The 24,276-nt window shown below is 52.6% G+C and overlaps 1 protein-coding gene across 2 annotated transcripts in view; it reads left to right on the top strand.

Annotated features, from left to right (window-relative positions):
• Positions 1-24,276, top strand: part of LOC147701862 (uncharacterized protein ZSWIM9-like) — a 382,928-nt gene that overhangs the window by 145,272 nt on the left and 213,380 nt on the right. For both annotated transcript variants that reach the window (XM_086930496.1, XM_086930497.1), the window contains one exon: positions 23,720-23,778. In XM_086930496.1, the coding sequence (XP_086786622.1) occupies positions 23,720-23,778 (59 nt within the window). The remainder of the gene's footprint in view (positions 1-23,719; positions 23,779-24,276) is intronic.

Genomic DNA, 24,276 nt, shown 5'->3' on the forward strand with positions numbered 1-24,276 from the left:
GACAGGACCGCATGCACGAGCAACGAGGGGGGCAGGAGAGCAAGCCCAAGCAACGAGGGAGGGCAGGAGAGTAGCACAAGCAACGAGGGAGGGCAGGACAGCAAGCACGAGCAACAAGGGGGGGCAGCACAGCAAGCACGAGCAACAAGGGGGGGGGGGCAGGACAGCAAGCCCAAGCAATGAGGGGGGGGCAGGCCAGCAAGCACGAGCAACAAGGGGGGGCAAGAGAGCAACCACGAGCAACGAGGGGGCAGGACAGCAAGCACAAGCAGCGAGGGGGGGCAGGACAGCAAGCACGAGCAACATAGGGGGACAGGACAGCAAGCACAAGCAACGAGGGGGGCAGGAGACCAAGCACGAGCAACAAGGGGGCGGGACAGCAAGCACAAGCAACGAGGGGGGCAGGATAGCAAGCACAAGCAACAAGAGGGGCAGGAGAGCAAGCACGAGCAATAAGGGGGGCAGATGAGCAACGAGGGGGGGCAGGAGAGCAAGCACGAGCAACGAGGGGGGGCAGGAGAGCAAGCACGAGCAACGAGGGGAGGCAGGACAGCAAGCACGAGCAACGAGGGGACACGAAAGCAAGCACGAGCAACAAGGAGGGCGGAACAGCAAGCACGAGCAACGAGGGGGGCAGGAGAGCAAGCACGAGCAACGAGGGGGGGCAGGACAGCAAGCACGAGCAACGAGGGGGGGCAGGACAGCAAGCACGAGCAACGAGGGGGGGCAGGAAAGCAAGCATGAGCAACGAGGGGGGGGGCAGAAGAGCAAGCACAAGCAACGAAGGGGGGGGCAGGACAGCAAGCACGAGCAACGGGGGCAGGACAGCATGCACAAGCAACGAGGGGGGGCAGGACAGCTAGCACAAACAACGAGGGGGCAGAAGAGCAAGCACAAGCAACGAGGGGAGGGGGCAGGACAGCAAGCACGAGCAACAAGGGGGGGGGCAGGACAGCAAGCACGAGCAACAAGGGGGGGGCAGGACAGCAAGCCCAAGCAATAAGAGGGGGCAGGCCAGCAAGCACGAGCAACAAGGGGGGAAGGACAGCAAGCACGAGCAACGAGGGGGCAGGAGAGCAAGCACGAGCAACAAGGGGGGCAGGCGAGTAAGCACGAGCAACGAGGGGGGCAGGAAACTAAGCACGAGCAATGAGGCGTGCAGGAGAGCAAGCACAAGCAACGAGGGGGGGCAGGACAGCAAGCGCAAGCAACGAGGGGGGCAGGACAGCAAGCATGAGCAACAAGGGGGGGGCAGGAGAGCAAGCACCAGCAACGAGGGTGTGCAGGAGAGCAAGCACGAGCAACGAGGGGGCAGGACAGCAAGCACAAGCAACGAGGGGGGGCAGGAGAGCAAGCACTAGCAACGAGGGTGTGCAGGAGAGCAAGCACGAGCAACGAGGGGGCAGGACAGCAAGCACAAGCAACGAGGGGGGCAGCACAGGGAGCACAAGCAACGAGGGGGGCAGGACAGCAAGCACAAGCAACGAGGGGGGCAGGACAGCAAGCACGAGCAACGAGGGGGGCAGGACAGCAAGCACATCAATGAGGGGGCAGGAGAGCAAGCACAAGCAAGGAAGGGGGGCAGGAGAGCAAGCACGAGCAACGAGGGGGGCAGGACAGCAAGCACATCAATGAGGGGGCAGGACAGCAAGCACGAGCAACGAGGGGGGCAAGACAGCAAGCATAAGCAACGTATGGGCAGGACAGCAAGCACAAGGACTGAGGGGGGGGCAGGACAGCAAGCACAAGCAACGAGGGGGGGCAGGACAGCAAGCACAAGCAACGAGGGGGCAGGACATCAAGCATGAGCAACAAGGAGGGCGGAACAGCAAGCACGAGCAACGAGGGGGGGCAGGACAGCAAGCACGAGCAACGAGGGGGGGCAGGACAGCAAGCACGAGCAACGAGGGGTGGCAGGACAGCAAGCACAAGCAACGAGGGGGGGGTAGGAGAGCAAGCACAAGCAACGAGGGGGGGGTAGGAGAGCAAGCACAAGCAAGGAGGGGGGGGCAGGAAAGCAAGCACGAGCAACGAGGGGTGGCAGGACAGCAAGCACAAGCAACGAGGGGGGGGGCAGAAGAGCAAGCACAAGCAACGAAGGGGGGGCAGGACAGCATGCACGAGCAACGAGGGGGGCAGGACAGCAAGCACAAGCAACGAGGGGGGCAGGAGAGTAAGCACGAGCAACGAGGGGGGGGCAGGAAACTAAGCACGAGCAATAAGGGGGCAGGAGAGCAAGCACAAGCAACGAGGGGGGCAGGAGAGCAAGCACAAGCAACGAGGGGGGCAGGAGAGCAAGCACAAGCAACAAGGGGGGGCAGGACAGCAAGCACAAGCAACGAGGGGGGCAGGACAGCAAGCACGAGCAACGATGGGGGGCAGGACAGCAAGCACGAGCAACGAGGGTGGGCAGGACAGCAAGCACGAGCAACAAGGGGGGCAGGACAGCAAGCACAAGCAACGAGGGGGGCTGGAGAGCCAGCACAAGCAAGGAGGGGGGGGCAGGAGAGTAAGCACGAGGAGGCAGGACAGCAAGCACGAGCAATGAGGGGGGCAGGACAGCAAGCACATGCAAACAAGGGGGCAGGACAGCAAGCACAAGGACTGAGGGGGGGCCAGGACAGCAAGCACAAGCAACGAGGGGGGGCCAGGACAGCAAGCACAAGCAACGAGGGGGGGGGCAGGACAGCAAGCACAAGCAACGAGGGGGGGCAGGACCGCAAGCACAAGCAACGAGGGGAGGGGGCAGGACAGCAAGCACAAGCAACGGGGGGGCAAGACAGCAAGCACAAGCAACGAGGGGGCAAGACAGCAAGCACAAGCAACGAGGGGGGCAGGACAGCAAGCACGAGCAACGAGGGGGGGGGAAGGACAGCAAGCTCAAGCAACGAGGGGGGCAGGACAGCAAGCACGAGCAACGAGGGGGACAGAAGAGCAAGCACAAGCAACAAGGGGGGGCAGGAGAGTAAGCACGAGCAACGAGGGGGCAGGACAGTAAGCACGAGCAACGAGGGGGCAGGACAGCAAGCACAAGCAACGAGGGGGGCAGGACAGCAAGCACGAGCAACGAGGGAGGGGCAGGACAGCAAGCACAAGCAATGAGGGGGGCAGGAGAGGAAGCACGAGCAACGAGGGGGGGCAGGACAGCAAGCTTAAGTTACGAGGGGGGCAGTACAGCAAGCACAAGTTACGAGGGGGGTAGTACAGCAAGCACGAGCAACGAGGGGGGCAGGACAGCAAGCACTAGCAATGAGGGGGGCAGGAGAGCAAAGCACAAGCAACAAGGGGGGGCAGGACAGCAAGCACAAGAAACGAGGGAGGGCAGGACAGCAAGCACTAACAACGAGGGAGGGCAGGAGAGCAAGCACAAGCAACGAGGGGGGCAGGAGAGCAAGCACAAGCAACGAGGTGAGTCCAGGACAACAAGCACTAGCAGCGAGGGTGGGGGCAGGACAGCAAGCATAAGCAACGAGGGGGGGGGGCAGGACAACAAGCGCAAGCAACGAGGGGGAGCATGAGAGCAAGCACAAGAAACGAGGGGGGGCAGTAGAGCAAACTCGAGCAACGAGGGGGCTGGACAGCAAGCACGAGCAACGAGGGGTGCAGGACAGCAAGCACGAGCAACAAGGGGGGCAGGATAGCAAGCACGAGCAACGAGGGGGGCAGGACAGCAAGCACAAGAAACGAGGGAGGGCAGGACAGCAAGCACTAACAACGAGGGGGGGGCAGGAGAGCAAGCACAGGGGGGCAGTACAGCAAGCACAAGAAACGAGGGAGGGCAGGACAGCAAGCACTAGCAACGAGGGGGGCAGGACAGCAAGCACGAGCAACGAGGGGGGCAGGATAGCAAGCACGAGCAACGAGGGAGGGCAGGACAGCAAGCACTAACAACGAGGGAGGGCAGGAGAGCAAGCACAAGCAACGAGGGGGGCAGAAGAGCAAGCACAAGCAACGAGGTGAGTCCAGGACAACAAGCACTAGCAGCGAGGGGGGGGGGCAGGACAGCAAGCATAAGCAACGAGGGGGGGGGCAGGACAACAAGCACAAGCAACGAGGGGGAGCATGAGAGCAAGCACAAGAAACGAGGGGGGGCAGGAGTGCAAACTCGAGCAACGAGGGGGCTGGACAGCAAGCACGAGCAACGAGGCTGCTCCTCCCTCCCACTGAACACAAAAGGTAAGGCCCGCGAGGCGGGGAGCTGTGACCCGACCTGACCTGGTCAGAGCCGGTCGCTCCTCCCGCCGCGTTGTTCACCCCGAATGTGCCCGGTTTCCACCTGCCGCCACCGCTGCCAAGTTGGTATCCTGCCCCCTGAATTGTGCCTGTTATTGTATCTTAGTCCGTTAACTGTTGTACCCCTGCTCATGTTTGCTTTGCCCCCATTGTGCCTGTAATCGTCTTCTTTTGTACCCCTGCTCAAGTTTGTTTCTGCCCCCTGCATTGTGCCTGTAATCGTCTTCTCTTCTCCATTGTGAACTGTGTACCCCTGTGCCCCTGTGCTCTGTTATCGTTCCCTTCGTCGTGCCCCTGTTCGTTCTGCGACCCCACAGCCGTTTCTGCTGCTGAACCCACCCCGCTCCCTGCCACTGCTCCCCGCGGCTCCACCCCCGTTCCCTCCAGCATCACCGTTCCCCTCCCCACTGGCCACCCGCTTCCGCCTCCCAGCTGCTCCGCCCCCCCACTCTCCATTTATGGCAGTCCGCGCAGCTGGTGCGCCAATGGTGCGCCAAAGGCAAGCCCGTCTGCGCCTGGATCGCGCTCAGCGCCAGAACCCATGGCCCCCGCAGATGCCATCCCACCCGCCGGACGTACGACGCCGCCACCCTCAGCTCACTCAACACCGGACGCCTCCCCGACTGCCACCGAGCCACCCCAGGACACACCCACGGACCCTTCACCTGCCAATCCTGCAAGTTCGCCTGCATCAGGACCTGCAACCCACCCGCACCCACCAAGCCAAACACCAACAGCAACCACCTGAAGTGCATCCTGATCAACACCCGCTCCGTCCACAGACACGCCGTGGAACTATGGAACCTGCTCGACACCACATCCCAAGACGTCGCCTTCCTCACGGAAACCTGGATGAACGCCTCCTCAGCGCCCGACATCGCCATCCCGGACGGATACAAGATCACCAGGAGGGACCGCACCAACCGTACAGGAGGAGCATCGCCATCGTCCACAAGAACACCATCCGCATCACGACCAATTCCGACGACACCCTCACAACCGCCGAACATATTCACTTCCAGATTCACACCGACCCCAAGACCACACTCGGAGGCACCCTCATCTACAGACCCCCAGGACCCCGCACTCAATTCAGCGAAGACATCGCAGACTTCATCAGCCCACACACCCTTCCCTCCGCCGACTACATCCTCCTAGGAGACCTCAACTTCCACCTGGAAAACAACAATGACAACAACACCACCACCCTCCTGGACAACCTCGCTAACCTTCGGACTCAAGCAACTGGTGAACACCCCCACCCACTACGCCGGACACACGCTTGACCCAATCTTCTCCTCCAGCAAGTACATCTCCTTCAGCCACTCCACCGGACTCCACTGGACAGACCACAGCTGCTTCCACTTCAGCTTCAGAAAGACCACAACCCACCACCTCCCGCAACAAGTTCCCCGCAGGAACTGGAACAAGATAACGACTGACCAGCTCACCGCATCACTGAACCAGAACCCCCCCGCCAGATCAACGGACCCCAACCAAGCAGCCCACAACCTGGCACAGTGGATCACCAACTGCGCCGATGACCTCGCACCCCTGAATACCCATCCCAACAGGCCCGGAAGAAAGAAAGCCCCGTGGTTCAACGACGACCTCAAGAACTCCAAGAAGAACTGCTGCACCTTTGAAAAAGCCTGGCGAAAGAACCCGACCACAGACAACATGACCGCCCTCAAGCAAGCCACCCGCAAACACCACCAGCTGATCCACACCACCAAGAAGACCGCATTCAAGGAACGATTAGACAACAACGCACACAACAGCAAGGAGCTCTTCAGCATAGTCAAAGAGCTCTCCAACCCCAGCGCCGGTAACGACGACATCACTCCCTCACAGGACCTCTGCGACTCACTCGCCACGTTCTTCCACAGCAAGATCGCAGACATACACAACACCTTCGGCGAACAGTCCACGCACCCACCACAGAACCGATGCCCCCCCACCACCACCCTCCGCGACTGGACCCCAGTCAACACAGAAGACACCATCCGGATGATGAACACCATCCACTCCGGTTCACCAACCGACCCATGCCCTCACCACGTCTTCAACAAGGCCGACTCCGTCATCGCACATCCGGGACATCATTAACTGCTCCTTCAACACCGCCACCTTCCCGGAGAGCTGGAAGCACGCCAAACTCAGCACCCTCCTGAAAAAACCATCGGCAGACCCCACCGACCTCAAGAACTACCGCCCCATCTCGCTCCTCCCGTTTCCTGCCAAAGTCATCGAGAAGACAGTCAACAGACAGCTGGCCGCCTTCCTCGAGATGAATGGATCCCTCGACCACTCAGTCCGGCTTCCGAGCCAATCACAGCACCGAGACCGCCCTCATTGCAGCCACTGACGGCATCCTAACCCTGCTCGACAACGGGGAAACAGCGGCCCTCATCCGCCTGGACCTCTCCGCAGCGTTCGATACTGTTTGCCACCACACCCTAGTACAACGCCTCAGCAACGTCGGAATCCAAGGGAAGGCCTTGGAGTGGATCATCTCGTTCCTCGCCGGAAGAACCAGAAAGTCTGCCTCCCCCGTTCAGATCTGAGACCTCCAAAGTCCTCTGCGGCGTGCCACAAGGATCATCACTCAGCCCCACCCTCTTCAACGTGTACATGAGCCCCCTCACAGCCATCGCACGCCAACACAGCTTCAACATCATCTCCTACGCCACCCAGCTGATCCTCTCCCTCACCAACGACCTCGCCACCGCCAGATCCAACCTACACGAAGGGATGAAAGAGGTAGCCGAATGGATGAAGAACAGCCGCTCGAAACTGAACTCGGACAAGACTGAAGTCCTCATCCTTGAACCATCGCCGTCTGCCTGGGACGACTCCTGGTGGCCCCCGGCCCTAGGCAGCGCACCCAAACCAACGGATCACGCACGCAACCTGGGCTTCATCCTGGACTCCTCCCTGTCGATGACCAGACAAGTCAACGCTGTCTCGTCTTCATGCTTCAACATCCTACGCATGCTCTGAAAGATCTTCCGATGGATCCCCACCGAAACCAGGAAGACGGTCATCCAGGCACTCGTCACCAGCCGACTGGATTACAGAAACATCCTCTACACCGGAACCACAGCCAAACGGCAGAAAAGACTCCAATGCATCCAGAACGCCTCCGAACGACTCATCCTGGACATCCCACGCCACAGCCACATCTCCAGACACCTGAAAGACCTGCACTGGCTCCCAGTCAGCAAAAGAATCACGCTTCGCCTCCTCACCCACGCACACAAAGCCCTCCAGAACCTAGGCCCCAGGTACCTCAACGACCGCCTGACCTTCTACACTCCCACCCGCCAACTACGATCGACCAGCCACACACTTGCCGCTGTTCCACGCATCCGAAGAGCCACCATGGGAGGAAGATCCTTCTCCTACCTGGCAGCTAAGACCTGGAGTTCACTCCCCATCTACCTCAGTCTTACCCAAGACCACCTCTCCTTCAGGAAGCAACTCAAGACCTGGCTGTTCGAGCAGTAGTGCCCCCCCCCCCTGCCCCCGCCAGCTCCTTGAGACCCTCTGGGTGAGTAGCGCGCTATACAAATTTCTTGATTGATTGAGGTGGCAGGACAGCAAGCACGAGCAACTAGGGGCAGGACAGCAAGCACAAGCAACGAGGGGGGGCTGGACAGCAAGCACAAGCAACGAGGGGGGGCTGGACAGCAAGCACAAGCAACGAGGGGGGGCTGGACAGCAAGCACAAGCAACGAGGGGGGGGGGCTGGACAGCAAGCACAAGCAACGAGGGGGGGGGCAGGACAGCAAGCACAAGCAACGAGAGGGGGCAGGACAGCAAGCACAAGCAACGAGAGGGGGCAGGACAGCAAGCACAAGCAACGAGCTGGGGCAGGACAGCAAGCACAAGCAACGGGGGGCAGAACAGCAAGCACAAGCAACGAGGGGGGAGGAGAGCAAGCGCAAGCAACGAGAGGGGGCAGGAGAGCAAGCGCAAGCAACGAGGGGGCAGGAGAGCAAGCACGAGCAACGAGGGGGGGCAGGACAGCAAGCACGAGCAACGAGGGGGGGCAGGACAGCAAGCACGAGCAACGAGGGGGGGCAGGACAGCAAGCACGAGCAATGAGGGGGCATGACAGCAAGCACTCACCGGAGGACTCTGCAGCTTCTCGACTTCTTGCGGCAGTCGGGCAGAAATGGCATCAGAAAAGCGCCGACATTTTCGCATTCGGGGCGTGGATTCAGCTGTTGATGTGACAGATGACGTCACAGAGTTGAAAACTGCAAAAAACACGCCCCAAATCCGAAAAAGACGGGGCTTGAACGGAGTGATGCCCCTCTCCTCCAATGGCTGGCCTCCGTTTAGGAAGCCAGCCAATGGAGAAGAGGGGCGGGTTCAAGCCCCCCTACTAAGAAACATTAAATCTCGGCGCGAGACTGCGCAAGTGCAGCCTACGGTCCGAGACCTAAAAAGGAAGGCCGGGAAAGTCTGAGTTAGGAGTGAAATAAGAAGATATTAAACTATAAAGAAGAAGGTGAGCATTGGGGTGGTAATATTAGTTTGAGGGTGATAAGAGGGATCGGTGATAAGAGGTAGACAGCAAAAGTATTAGACCTTAGGTAAGAGACCAGCTTGTTAAATTGAGACGAGCAAACCAGAGAAATAGGTTTTAAAGAGAGAGACCTGGATATTAAGGTGATATGAATTGGACAATTGTAGAGGGTAGGGTGAACATTTGAGGCATCATATTGGCCTAGCATGAATCGACCCATCCATGTTTTTCTTATCATTTTAACCATTCTGGAGGCCCTGGCAGAAGGTAGCTTTTCTTAGCACATTGTGGGTATACAGGGCCAGTGGTGAGAGGCAGGCCACATTGGCACACTGTCAGTTTTCTAGGCATTATTTTGGCGAAGGTGTAAGGTAACCCTTGCCAAAACCCTTTTCAGAGGTCCACCAGGCAATCAGGAGCTACTGGACTCAATGGTGGAGGTTGAGGCCTTTTCCTTCTGATATCTAGGTCCGACCTACTATGGATCCAAAGCAACTGGGCCAAGTATTATCCTTTCTGGACTTGACTCTGTTGAAATGCAGGTTGGCAGTCCAAGGCTTCTCGACGGTATCAGGGAGGTAGGTACAAGGTTTATACTGGCACAAGACTCAAAATACATCCAGCAACCCCAATATGATGATCATTCAGACGCTTGCTTTTATGACAAAACTAGTATTTATTTAGGATAATGTATTTCTCTTGTTGGGGATTTCCGTGTAAAGTCATAATCATGTGAATAGTCCCGCCCATGTGCATGGATCCCGGAGCACTCCATTAGATATATCTTCTTAAGTTGTCATCTTCTGCCTTCTTCAGGAAGGCCTGAATAGACACATAAGAGATAAAAAGACAATGATGCAGCCTAAACACCTAGGCTACACTGGCCACTACTTCATCTTGAAGTGAGAAAAAAATAGCCAGTTTAACTTATTTAAATTTAGCAATTTACTGAGATTTACACATAGAAAACTCTCCTTCACAAAGCTCCTTTTTCCTCATGATAGAGATGAATAGGAATGGATAGAGAAGCTCCCATAGTCTGCCATTATGTGTCTGCAAATGGAAACCGTGCCTTTAAGTGTCTCCAGGGCCCCCCGGTATCCCATGATGCACAGCCAGAGGACTTACTTTCTGTTCTTTTTTCCGGCACCTGCTAGCAGGACCCTGGAGCATTGAGCTCTACCTTTTTTGGTATTTCATTCAACCAGTGCTTTAAATGGGCCGGTACTCACAGGTACTGAGTACCAGCACTTCTTAGTTTTATCTCTTTGAGTACCGGCACTTCTCAGCTGCTGAGGAGAGTACCGGTACTCATTAAACGCTGGTGCTGGCGGCCAGTCTGATGGCCAAGGCACTTCTGTGGACCTGAGCCAAGCCCCTGCTAAACTTTTCAGCTTGAGCTCATCTGCATACCGTCCGGTGTTCACCATCATGCTGTGTTGAAAACACAGAAATTGAGACAGCCTGGTGACAGCGCTATTAAGAAAGCAGTGGGAGGTAACCAGGTTCAAATGGCTTTAATCCCACCTCATTCTTTTGTGTAAGTGGCTGCCTATGATTGTCTGCTTGCCTGTGATTGTTTTTGTGGGAGAGAAATACGAGAGAAAGAGACACTCTTGGAAGGTGTGTTAAAGGAAATGTATGGAATGCTTGTGAGTGCACGTCTGCTTGTTTCTGTGTCCCTCGCCTCGAGTATATAGTATTGTGCCAAGCAACAGCAATTCACAGTATTGATGTTGAAAATATTAAAAACAAGGAAATGTTAAAATATTAAAAACAAGGAAATGTTAAAATATCATCGCGTTTGGCTTTCGTTGTGTAATGAGTAGACAAACCTTATTTGTTTGTTGAAAGACATTTCTCATGTGTTTTGGTATGTGCTGCAAGTAGTATAGTAGTCAAGAAGTAACGGCATGATTTCTAAACCCCGCCCCAAGTTCCGCCCACTCGCCACATTTAAATGAGTACCTGCACTATTTTTCCCCCATTTAAAGCACTGCATTCAACTTTGTGATCTAATTGGATTTTTGCAGTTTCACTCGACGTCTTTGGCCTTTATCTAATTTCTGCGGTAGTTTTTTGGCAGAAATTCTGCAGTTTTCTTGTCAAAATGCCATCTCTATTTGACAAGTGCCCTGACTGTGGTAGGAAGAATGCCAAGTCTGATGCTCACAGAGTCTGTATTCTGTGTCTCATGTCCCTGATACCAGTTCTATTTATAAGACGTTTTTCAGGGGCACCCTGCGTGACAGGGAGACGATTCGGCTCCAAGGGTTGGAGCAGAGAAGACAGAAGGAAGCTTCCTCAGCCTCTTGGAATGGAGAAGGGTGAGTCCTCTACCAAGTCCCATGCTTCGACCTCTGGGGGGGCTCCCCAGTCAAAAAAACTATGCCGTCACGATTGCCATCGACGAAGGTATGACGACGATATGCTCTCTGTCGACTTAGGGCTCTGGGTCGAAGCAACATAGACGATCAACATCGAGGAGAAGAACGGCGAGGTCTCGGACGAGATCACCGTCTTGTGTTTCCCCGTGTTCGATGTAGACTCAACGAAGATCACCATCGAGGCATCATCGGCGTCGATCGGAGTCTCACAAGCAACAGCAGTTGCTGTCGAAGCGTCGCCGCCAATCCCCATCGACGTCAACGAGAAGATCAACGTCGAGGAGAAGATCGACTTCTTCGAGACGTCTATGTCGAGGAGTGGATCAAAGACGATGAGAAGGTAAACGTCGAGGGGTCAATACTGACGTTCGACGTTTAGGTCCCGTTCTTGGCCTCGCTCCGTTGTGAGCCTATCTTTTGTCGACAGGAAGTTCGCATTCCAGAGGATGTCGACGCTCGCCCTTGAGCAGTGGATCGACGTCCCGTCTGATGTGGGGCCCAGGGCCCCTTCATCGCGACCAGCTCTTAAGCCGAGGAGGTTGGTCTCTTCGCCAGGTTCGGAGTACTCTCGTACCTATTCCCCATCTAGGTCGCCTCCTGCTCCTGGTCAACCGGTGATCTTCCCAGTGATACCTCATCCGCCGCTGAGTCCTCCGCCTCCTCCAACTCTGGCTATTCCACCACCGTCTCCTCCTCATACTCAGCCTGGACCCGTAGCTCCTCAGCCCACACGTCCTGTGGAACCTCAAAGGCCAAGAACACGGTCTCGATCGAGACATCGTTCACGTAGTCGCCACTGGTCTTCCAAAAGATCCTGTCATCACCGATATGAGAGATCTCGATCCCGGCATACCAGGGAAACATTTTCCAGGAGTACAGGGAGGTACTCGCCTACTCTCACGGACTCTCCCCCTCAAAGGGTGTCTCCTGTTGACAATATTTCCACCTTCCAGGAGGTTCTGGTCAGAGGGGCTTCGAAGCTGAACATTCCCATGTCTACTCCTGTGCCGTCGACATTGGTGATATTTGAAACTCTACAGCAGAGACAAACATCACGTCCATTGCTCCCGTTGGTGTCAGGTTTGGAGGAACCGGCTATGAAGCTGTTCTTGACGCCATCTTCTATAAAATCTACACATTCTAGGTTACAAAAGAAGTATCGCCCACCGGAGTCGGACCCTGCCTTCCTCTGACTGGACCCCACCCCTGACTCAGTCATAGTGGTGGCAGCACGGAAACAGCATGCTACAGTTCCCACTTCCACGGTGCCACTGGATAAGGAGAGCTGTAAGCTGGATTCAGTGGGGAGAAAAGCTTGCAACAAAGCGGTGACTTCCATGAAGGCGGCCAGCTGTACCGCCTTGCTGGGCCGTTTTTATGATAGATCCCTGTAAGATTCCCTTCAACAATTTGTGGATCTCTTACCCAGAGACAAGCAGGAAGAGTTTCAGGAGATAGTAAATGAGGGCCTGATGGTCTCGAATCAAGTCATCAGCGCCGCAGCGGACACTTATCTCCTGGCAGCCCACGGGTATTGCCACGGGATTGCTCTACAGTGACATGCTTGGCTTCGTCTTACTTCTCTGAAGCCTATGGCACAACAACGCATTTCCAATCTCCCGTTCTCTGGCACAACTCTCTTTGGCTCCCATGCGGACGACGAGATGGCCCGCATGAAGATTGAAATGGAGACTTTGAAGGTTGCAGGTTTAGAAAAACCTAAAGAAAAGGTAAAGACCTTCCGCCCTTTCCAGCAGTGTTATTCCTCTCAGAGGTTTCAGCAGTCTCAGGGCCGTCAGTCCAACCTGCAGAAGCAGTTTTAGCGGTCTTTTTAACCATTTCAGAAACACCAACAGCTCGGACGATCCAACCAGCAGTCTGGACAAGGAAACGATGCTCCTGCTGGTTCCAAGACCTGAAGGGTTTCTTCCCTGTCGTCAGTTATCCAATCCGGTGGGGGTAGGGGGCAAGTGTTCAAAGCCATCTGGCAGAATGGCAGAAAATAACTTGAGACAATTGAGTGCTGAATATTGTTTGCAGTGGATACTCGCTACGTTTTTCAAGTCTTCCTCCGTCGATTCCTCCAACTCGTTCACGTTACATGCTCCGTGAATTGCAGAAGGAGGCAGACACCCTCTTACAAAAATGGGCGATAGAACTGGTTCCTCTGGCACAAAAAAGGAACAGGACTGTATTCTCGATTCTTTCTGGTCCGCAAGAAAGACCAGAACGAGTTTAGACCCATTCTCTGCTTACGACAGGCCAACAAATAGGTTCGCAGAGAAAGGTTTCGGACATTGTCCTTGCATCAAATCTACCCTCAACTTCATCAGGGAGATTGGCGATGGGCGATAGATCTGCAAAACGCATATTTTCACGTGCCCATAGCGAGGAAACATTGCACGTTCCTGCGTTTCACCGTGGGCAACAACCATTATCAGTACTCTGTGCTTCCTTTCGGCCTGAAGTCAGCGCCTCAGACATTTTCCAAATGCATGGCCGTGGTGGTTGCACATCTAAGGAAGAAAAAGTGTTTGTCTACCCGTATCTGGACGACTGGTTGATCAAAGCAGCTATGTTTCAGGAAGTGCAACATTTCAGCCGAACTTCCAATCTCCTACTTCGTTTGGGCCTTCACAACAACCTCACGAAGTCTGTCTCGACTCCTGCCCAATGTCTACAGTACCTGGGAGCCAACCTCGGTACACGCACAGCAAACGAGTGTCCTTCGGAGGAGAGCCGCTTATCGATTCTTCTGAAGGCTCAAGCTCTCATGATCATGCCCATACCGTTGGTGAGGAAGGTGTTATCTCTCCTGGGCTCAGTGGCCTCCTTTATCTTCCTCTTTCCGAATGCACTCCTCCATATGAGACCCCTGCAAAAATTTCTGGAGGATCAGTGGGACCAGAAATTGGGGGATTGAGAAGACCGGATTCAGCTGTCGCAGCAGGCTCTCCAGTCCATCCGATGGTGTTCTCCGTGCAATCTCCTCCGGGGGATTCCCTTCCAAAAGGAGATACTGACTCAAACCATAGTGACAGATGCTTCTCCACGGCTGGGATGCATATTCCGACCACCTTCAGATACAGGGCATGCGGTCCTCAAGAGACCAAGTACCACATCAACTTCCTGGAGCTTTGAGCAATCCATTTGGTGCTGAAAGCCTTCCAGCTTTCGTTTCACACCAGTTCCCTGCTTGTTCAGACGGACAATACGACAACAATGTTCTACCTCAACTAGCAGGCGGCTCACAATCTTGAGTGTACCCTGGTAACATGCTGCATTTAAAATGGATGTCATGGCTGTGTGCTGTGCCATCTGATTGTGGTGGGTTAGTGGTCTAGATGTTTGGTTCACAGCCATGCCAGCTTTTGGAGGGAAAGCCTTGCACCCAGCGTGCTCTACCCCCCCCCCCCTGAGCCAGTTAGAACCAGTTCCCAAGAGGCTTCTAGAAGCTTCTGGCACTGCCTGGTAGGTGGGGTGAGGGGCGTATAAGTAAGGGGGCTGTGCCACCATGTGCTCAGACAGAGCAGGGACATGAACGTGAGGGGACCTGCTGCCAGGGGGAACCGCCACTTGGGCCTGTGTGCTGGACCCTGCACCCAACTAAAACTGAGCCTGGGGAGGGCCGCTGCGGGATTGCCCGGTAGGCTGCGCCTGGCCTACGAAGCCAGGAAGGGCGGCATCACGTGGCTGGAGCGCCGGCCACGTCCCGGCCGCGCCCCTGCCGCGCACTGATTTGGCCTGCTGTCGAGCCCCCCGGAAGGCGCATCCTGAATGGTTGCTGACGCCGCGCCTGCCGGGACCTGCGGGCCCATTGGCTCCTGGGACGTCGAGGGTCTGGGAAGGGAGCTGCGGGGAGGCCCAGGAAAGAGCGCTGGAGTAACGCGTGCTGCCCCGAGTACCCTGTGCCTCCCGCGAGACAGCCTTGACTGGCCCCCAAGACCGAGGCCCGAAATAAAGGTAAAACCCCTGGGGGAGGGCAGAGTAACTGCTGAAACAGCGGGGCTGCCGGGGAGCCTCAAAAACACCAGAGAGGCAGCCCTGTGACCGCCCCTCCCCTCAGGGAACTGCTGTTGGGCCTGGTTGGCCCGGATCAACCTACCAAGACTCAGAGTAAGTGGGGAACTACGCTGGATAGCGCTTGCCCGGCTCGACTTGTGAACATCCTGCAGTCTGAATTAGCCCTATGTACTGCTTTGGAGTGCCCTAGGCATAGGAACTGTACCAGAGGTTACCCCAGATAGGGATTGCCCTACCTCAAGAGTGAGCCTGCAGAGTAGTGGTTATCGTGACATGTTGGTACTCTATGTATGCTGTTAAAATGTTACCCTGAATAATGGCAGTATTGCCTTCTCTTGATCCAACCCATCTGATGCCTTTATTATTTGGATATGTTGTTGCCTAGCTTGCTCATACAGCACAGCAAGGTATTTACAGTCCTATTGCCGGATGCTTGAAAAATGCTCCCTACTCGCAGTAATGCCTAGAGTGTATGCCCTGCTAATAGGCTTTATGGCAGGTGTTTCTGCCTGATTTTAATGCTGACGCCTAATGGGTTTTCATGCCAAATGATAATGCTTTATGCTTTTCTATTACAGCATTGCAACTGATGGACTTATCTTTTTCATCCATCCATTATCCTTTCCCAATGGTTCTGGCAGCGGCCCGACGGGCCCTGCCCTGTAAATAATCCCCATTGTAAATATTGCCCTGGCGGCAGTTGGCGCTGTATAGTGATAATTGTGATTACCTATGTAGGTTTGGTACAATACAAAAGTTATTCTTTTTCTCCAAAACTGGTGTTGTCTCTTTTTGTGGGGTGCCTTGTGTGTTGTCTGTGTGTACTGCGTGGATGCTTCACACATGTCCTCAGGAGTTTGGCCTGCCCGCTCCGCACCATGCTACCCCATTTCTAACACAGGGACTCTGGGGCATTCCCTATGGATCAACTGGTAAGACTGCTTTCTCCACGCTATTTCGCCAATTCCCCTGATCCCGACAGTACTGATCAAGCTCTCGCAATCACGGGCCAAGATGATCCTCATTGCTGTGGAGTGGGCCCGTCAATGGTGGTTTACAGACCTACTCCACCGGTCTCTCCTGTCACATTTCCATCTTCCATGCAGGCCAGACCTTCTGGCGAAGTACGGCGGGCAGATGGTGCACCCTAATGTCTCTTCGTTGAATTGGCGGCATGGTTCCTGAGTTAGTACAGTACGGACATGATTTAGACGATCACGGAAATACCCCCACAAGAGAACTGGAGTTACAGGTAAGAAACTACTCCTTATGATTTATAGTGAAATACGGTGAACTCTGAACAATATACAGTCTTCGTAAGCCCGTCACTTTAGTGTTACCCAGGTAAGATCCTGAGTCCTGCTACATTTCATGGTTTCACTCTTTACCTTTTTCTTCTCCAAAGACCCCACCTGACATACGGGGTCGCGAATAGGTGAAACCAGGCCAGCGACCCTGTTCCACTCACTGCACTAGAGCAGTGGCACTCGCTCTTTGCAGTGGTGCACCAGGGAGACTGCCATTACTCTTCACTGCAGCTCCCTTTGGAATACTGGGTCACCAACTTTGATGGCACATGGCTGACCTACCCAATCGGTGCGGCAATACTTGTCTTCACCTCTCTGGCAAATGGGGTCGCAGGTGGCCCGATCGGTGCGGTAGTACTTATCTTTATAGCAACTCTCCTGCTATTCACAGGGTCTTCTGGTCTCAGCAGGGAGATACTGGTGATCCAGGCTTCAGGGCAAGTAGTCTTGATTCTGCTGGATGATGTCCGCTCACCCAGCTGGGAGACTAACTGACCTTGGTCTTCAGTCCTGATCACAACTGGCAGATGTCTTGTTGGCTTCTCCATGTCAATCTACAGCCATGATTTGACTGCTTGATGGTTGACTATTTGGGGAGACACCAACTCCCCTTTTATATAATCCATTTCCTGACACAGATGTGATTTAGTGTCTCTGTTTTTGAAGTTCATGTTAATGTTGTTGCTTCTTCTGAAGTGTCCCTTTTCCTGTTCTGTCCTTTATCTAGGAAGCTGAAGCAACACCAAGTTTAGTAGCCCACAACACAGGCCTTGAAAGTGATTTTAGGATCACATCTGTGTCAGACACACTGATATGTGCCTAACAAAAGGTTACAAAGTCTCCAGCCCTTCTCTTTATATTTGTCTCTGCCGTGTTTTCCTTATCCGCACCATCTTCCTGAGATATACCCATGCCCAGTGACCTTTCCAGAATCAAAGTTCATGGGAGAAACTGGCTCTCCCGTCCTCTAGTGTGTGTCTCACCAAGCTCTCACGATTGTAGCAATCTTCAAATCTGTCTAGGAGAGCTCTTCCACCTCCACATGCTTTTCCTGGGCTCTGGGTTTCCGCAATGGAACGCACAGGACTCCATGTATTCAACCACTCACAGGCACACCTACATCACAGCACATACACCAAACTCCCTTGTGCTGTACAGCTCTACATGCTAATATAATGTAGGACGAGTTAAGCACACAGCAGCAGAACTTTACAGGAGTGGGAAGATGGACCCCACTCTAGTGACACCAATGAAAAAGGCCTGTTCGCTCTACTGATTATTATTGCAGAAACATGGTGTGCTGCCATCAACGTCCTGGTGCTTCTTAACACTTAGTAAGGGCATTAGCCATTTATCCCAGTTAGGGTAGCGCTTTGGATGAGACAAGCCTTAGACATGGTGCACACACATGATCTGTGTTTGTCCGTGACTAAAAATCGACACCAAGGATCTAGATATCTTTGCAACTGGGGCACTCAGGACAGGGATGCACGTTAGTCACCACGTAGAGGACTTTTCCCACCTAACAACCCTTATTTACCTTTCTAGGCTTCATAGTGACCACCCCTGGCATAATAGTGTCCTTATCACTAGGGGTGATTAGTTCGTGCTTTACAAATACTGTATACATAAATACATACATACCTCATTACCCTTATTATGGACATTCTCTTTGTATATAGTTTCCTCTGATTTCCACTAGTCATCCTGTTGAAATGTGGTCTTCTAATATATTTGATGGTTACCACTGGCATATGATTGGCGTCTCTGGCTGGTGATTGTGATGCAAAGCAGGTTCTGTCCTTGTGGGTCAGAAGAACATGCAATTGCTTAATGAAAATCATTATGTGGTATCTGTGGACCGAGCTTGTGGATTTACTAAAATGAAAGTTGAATGACCAAAAGTTACTTTTAATTTGGAGAAAATGACTTCATTCCCATAATCTACTTTGCACTGTTTTTTAAGTGATAAACTAGACTGCAGGCACGTTTTTAGGTCTCGCCTGTCGATGCGCATGCGCATCGAGCAAGGCGAGAGTATTGCGAGTTATCCACACTTTATCTGCACTGCAAGGAATCGTGGCGATTCCTTGCAGTGCCCGTGACTTTTAAGGTCAATGCGCATGCGCATTAAGCTTATGCGCATGCGCATTGACCTTAAAAGTCACGGGCGCGTGCATGTCCCCTCTCCGCCCCCTCCCCCGTTCCGCCCCCTCCCCTGTTCCGCCCCCTCCCCTTCCCGCCGTGTCGCATTTCTCCTCCCCCCTCCCCTCTCTTCCCTCCGGCTTGTTTGTTGATTTGACCCGCTCCGCCCCCTCCCCTTCCCGCCGTGTCGCATTTCTCCTCCCCCCTCCCCTCTCTTCCCTCCGGCTTGTTGGAGCTGTGTACACACTCATTTCCTTCTGTCCACGTTTGATTCCATTTCGAAACAGCACATACATTTACACATACAAAGCATCTTATTTAAGCAGTCCCCTGGCACACATTTCCATATCTTCTGCTTGTGAGCAACGTTCTTGTCAGGTTTTCTAGGTTGCACCTAACAGCCCGTCTTCATTATAATAATTAGCTAGTGAGCAGTACACAGTTACTTTTGGTATTTGAATCCCGTTTTTCCCAACTAAACAATTCGACATTTAATTAGTACCACAATATTCATTATTGCAGGCTACATAAGCTTTTTGCACTCCTCTTCGGAGCTTGGTACAAAAATAGAACACCTGGAGAATCAAGAATTTATTTACGCCATCTAAACCATTCCGACATGGCGCTATCGTGTAGTCCTCTTTCACTCTCGATTCAAAACGATCGCGAGCCCGCGCGGCTTTAAGCCGATCTGGTGCTTCAAGCATTCACCTTGTTTGTTGAACGTAGCAGACTAGGACTGTCACGGTTGATTATCGGTGAGTACCTACTCCGCTGGGAGGTTATGGGCTATCAGTCGTCTTCAAGCAATACAGTTTAGGCATTTATTGCGTCTCTTTGTTTCAGAGCGCGTTTTTTTAGACAGGTTCGTGTTTCTTCGGTGTTGAATGTAGCTGGTCGACAGTCTGACGGTCTTCCATCGGTGAGTGTAAACACTGCGTGGATTTAACATTTCACCAGTTTCTTTAGAATATTATTGCAGTGGGTGACTGTGGTTCTCTGTTTTCAGAGCGCAGTTAAAGACTCTCGCTCGAGTAACTTATGCGGACTGGCGTTCCAAAGGTCGGGTGTGACCTCACTGGCTAAAACAGCAGTTACCATATAGAAGTTATCGCTCAGTACTTTGGTGAGTTGAGCAACTAGCATCTCTCCATACTTACACGCTGTCTGAGTAGGAATGGTTGTCTCACGTGTGAGTTGCTCTTTGATTAGCAGACAGACAGAGTAATTCTTTTCCCAGCATGGGAACATAGCGACGATTTATTTTCATGATTATGTCAATAGCAACAGTGGATCACATATTGTGACAGTATTAGTTATTATTGTGTAGCAAGAGCTCCCTACACATTTAAACATTTACCACGACTGAACATTGTTTTGAATGCAATACACTATTAAAGGAATTCTTTCACCTAATCAGAGGTACTTATACTTCTTCAGGTTGCACCAGTTTGTGACTGTGGTTACACAGACACTACCTAGGCCATCTTATTTCCATGTGAGATTAAACTTTTCCAGAAGTAAGTAAGTACTGGAAATACAAGGTAGTACACACTTCCATTGGTAATTGGGACTTTAACTTGCACATTCACACAAATGCTTTAATCTAGAGTTTGAATTCACACACAACTGTCCTGCGATATTAATTCTTTCTTGGTGGTGGTCTCTATCAGTGGTTCATTTTACATAGGTTATTCACTGGGGCTTGGCTTGACCTACTTATAAGTCCATCATGGAATTTCACGTCGTACTCCCAGTTGTGAATTTTGTATTGTATTGAGATCTGCACCCTCACTCACCCTCAACACCTCACCCTCACTCACCCTCACCCTCACTCACCCGCACTCACCCTCACTCACCCTCACCCTCACTCACCCTCAACCACTCACCCTCACCCTCACTCACCCTCACCCTCACTCACCCTCAACCCCTCACCCTCACCCTCACTCACCCTCAACCCCTCACTCACCCTCACCCTCACTCTCACTCATTCTCACTCACCCTCAACCCCTCACCCTCACTCACCCTCAACCCCTCACCCTCACTCACCCTCACCCACCCTCAACCCCTCACCCTAACTCACCCTCACCCTCACCCTCAACCCCTCACCCTCACTCACCATCACTCACCCTCACTCACCCTCAACCCCTCACCCTCACTCACCCTCACTCACCCTCACTCACCCTCACCCACCCTCACTCACCCTCAACCTCACTCACCCTCACCCACCCTCAACCCCTCATCCTCACTCACCCTCAACCCCTCACCCTCACCCTCACTCACCCTCACCCAACCTCAACCCCTCACCCTCAATACCTCACCCTCACTCACCCTCACCCAACCCCTCACCCTCAATACCTCACCCTCACTCACCCTCAACCCCTCACCCTCACTCACCCTCAACCCCTCACCCACACCATCACTCACCCTCACTCACCCTCACTCGCCCTCACACGCCCTCACTCACCCTCACTCACCCTCAACCTCACTCACCCTCACCCAGCCTCAACCCCTCATCCTCACTCACCCTCACCCACCCTCAACCCCTCACCCTCACTCACCCTCAACCCCTCACCCTCACTCACCCTCACCCACCCTCAATCCCTCACCCTCAATCCCTCACCCTCAATCCCTCACCCTCAGTCACCCTCACCCTCACCCTCACTCACCCTCAACCCCTCACCCTCACTCACCCTCAACCCCCTCACCCTCAACCCCCTCACCCTCACTCACCCTCAACCCCTCACCCACACCATCACTCGCCCTCACTCGCCCTCACTCGCCCTCACTCGCCCTCACTCACCCTCACTCACCCTCACTCACCCTCAACACCTCACCCTCAACCCCTAACTCACCCTCACTCTAACTCACCCTCACCACCTCACCCTCAACACCTCACCCTCAACACCTCACCCTCAACACCTCACCCTCAACGCCTCACCCTCAACACCTCACCCTCACTCACTATGACTCACCCTCACCCTCACTCACCATCACTCACCATCACTCACAATCACTCACACTCAGTCACCCTCACTCACCCTCGACCCCTCACTCACCCTCACTCATCCTCACTCATCCTCAACACCTCACCCTCATCCACCCTCAACACCTCACCCTAACTCACAATAACACTCTCTCACCCTCACCCTCACTCACTCTCACTAACACTCACCCTCAACACCTCACTCACCCTCAACACCACCTCACCCTCAATGCCTCACCCTCACTCACCCTCAACACCTCACCCTCAACCCCTAACTCACCCTCACTCTAACTCACCCTCACTCTACCTCACCCTCAACACCTCACCCTCAACACCTCACCCTCAACAACTCACCCTCAACACCTCACCCTCAACGCCTCACCCTCAACGCCTCACCCTCACTCACTATGACTCACCCTCACCCTCACTCACCCTCACTCACCCTCACTCACCCTCACTCACCCTCACTCACCCTCACTCACAATCACTCACACTCAGTCACACTCAGTCACCCTCACTCACCCTCACTCACCCTCACTCACCCTCACTCACCCTCACTCACCCTCACTCACCCTCGACCCCTCACTCACCCTCACTCATCCTCAACACCTCACCCCACCCTCACTCACCCTCAACACCTCACCCTAACTCACAATAACACTCTCTCACCCTCACTCACTCTCACTAACACTCACCCTCAACACCTCACTCACCCTCAACACCTCACTCACACTCAACTCCTCACTCACCCCCACCCTCACTCACCCTCAACACCTCACCCTCACACAGTGCAATAGGTCTCGCAGGATTTTTACTTAAAGCTTTTACATTTGCTTATTGCTTTTTTGATTTGTAAATCTTTTGCATTGCCTACAAAAAATAAAATGCAAAAGATTTACAACAAAAAAATATAAACAATTCTAAAAGCACTAACTCTAATGCTGCGAGACCTATTGCATTTCTAATGCTTGTTATGTCATTATCTTCAGTATTGCTAAGGGAACCAGAGCCTTCGGATCAATGTGTTGTCTGAACTTGTAATTTCTCCTTAACTTGACCTGTAGCACTTGTTTTGGAGCCTGCGAGACCTGTCTATTTTGAAAGATACCCCCCAGGTACCCAATGATAAGTGTCTACAGCAGACTCCGAATGAGCTCCAAAAAACCTTTGCAATATATGCGGTAATCAAACTTAATAATGCAAAGGCACTTCAAGCAACAGAACATTCGAAAAAGAGAGTTCAGTTGTTGGTTAACACAAAAATCAAATCTATTTAGATGATATATGAAGAATAAATTGTAATTCCAAAAGTGCTCAGTGCAGAAGGTGATCACACTGTATTTATACAGACAGCTGACTGAAGTATCTGGGTGTCTGCTAATACCTGTTGTCATGTTTTTAAAGTGATGTAAGCTGTAGAGGAAATATCCTCTATCAAGTATGGTGAAACAGCAATTTTTTGTTCTCAATCACCAGTTATTGACATTGTTTCAACATAGTCATAATTCTTCGGTCATCATCAGGACATATTTAGTTAAGACTGGGCACATAAATGGGAGACAGACCCAAGTAGCAAAATAGACGGCAGAAGGATAAATTAGGAAGTGCAAAGCGTAGAGCTGCCAAATTAATGTGACCCAGCAGCCAATTCAAATTCAGAATTTAAATAGAAAGGGCTGCAATAAAAGTTATACGTCTTTTTTTAAATAAAAGATAACTTATGCAACTAGGAGTACATTGGGCAACAGAGGTTTAAGAAATCTTGCCAAATTCAGTACTCTGTTGATCTCATCATACACATAGTGATGCAGTAATCTTTGCCAGAAGTGACATAAGCCATTGTACTGCTTCCTGTTCACAAGCTCATTTTATCCTTTAGATTTGGTTTTGTCACTTTTATCTCTTTAGTCTTTGCAGTCGCTGACTTTTTGTGTCCCCTAGTACTCTGACCGCTTCAAGCCTACTTTGGGGTTTTGAAATGGGATGTTTGGAGCTCCTTGGCCACTGATATTTTATTAGGCATGATTCTCTTACACATGTGGAATTAAACAGTTAGCATTTGCTCGTGCATTACTTATTTTTTTCTTTATCATTTGGACAGGAAAATTTTTAAGTCTGAAGCTGAGCCTCCAAGCATGCTGGATATCTTAGATGGGGAAGGTGAGTCTGTGTTGCTCATTTCTTGAATGGTTGTAGTTCATTTGACTCAATGTATAGTTGGATTGGTGCGTTTGTAACGTTTGGCCTCAAAGCCAGCACCAGTTTCCCACAAGATCCTTCTCTACCCCTTTTGGACAATCTTTGTCTGTTTTTCTAATAGTGAATTGATTTACAGTTGAACAGGATATCAAAATGTCATTTGCACCAGATCACTACCATAAGAGTGTGTAGATACATTGACAATACAAATTCCATGTGCAGGATGTAATGACAACCAAAGCACCCCTCCACCCGTTACAGAACGCCATTATGGCTCAGTTTAAAATGTGAAGAACATGGTCTGTCTTCTTTTTATCCAGTGTCAACATTCAAGGTTTCTATTTGTAATCAAAAGGAGTCATTGAAAAAATATACCACTCTTAGGGGTGGTGGGTAGTTGATCAAGTGTTCCATGCGAGTCAGTTCCTGAATAAGAGTTCCATGCATAACTGAAGTGCC

Source organism: Lissotriton vulgaris, chromosome 7 (genome assembly GCF_964263255.1).
Source record: "Lissotriton vulgaris chromosome 7, aLisVul1.2, whole genome shotgun sequence".
NCBI classification, from domain to species: Eukaryota; Metazoa; Chordata; class Amphibia; order Caudata; family Salamandridae; genus Lissotriton; species Lissotriton vulgaris.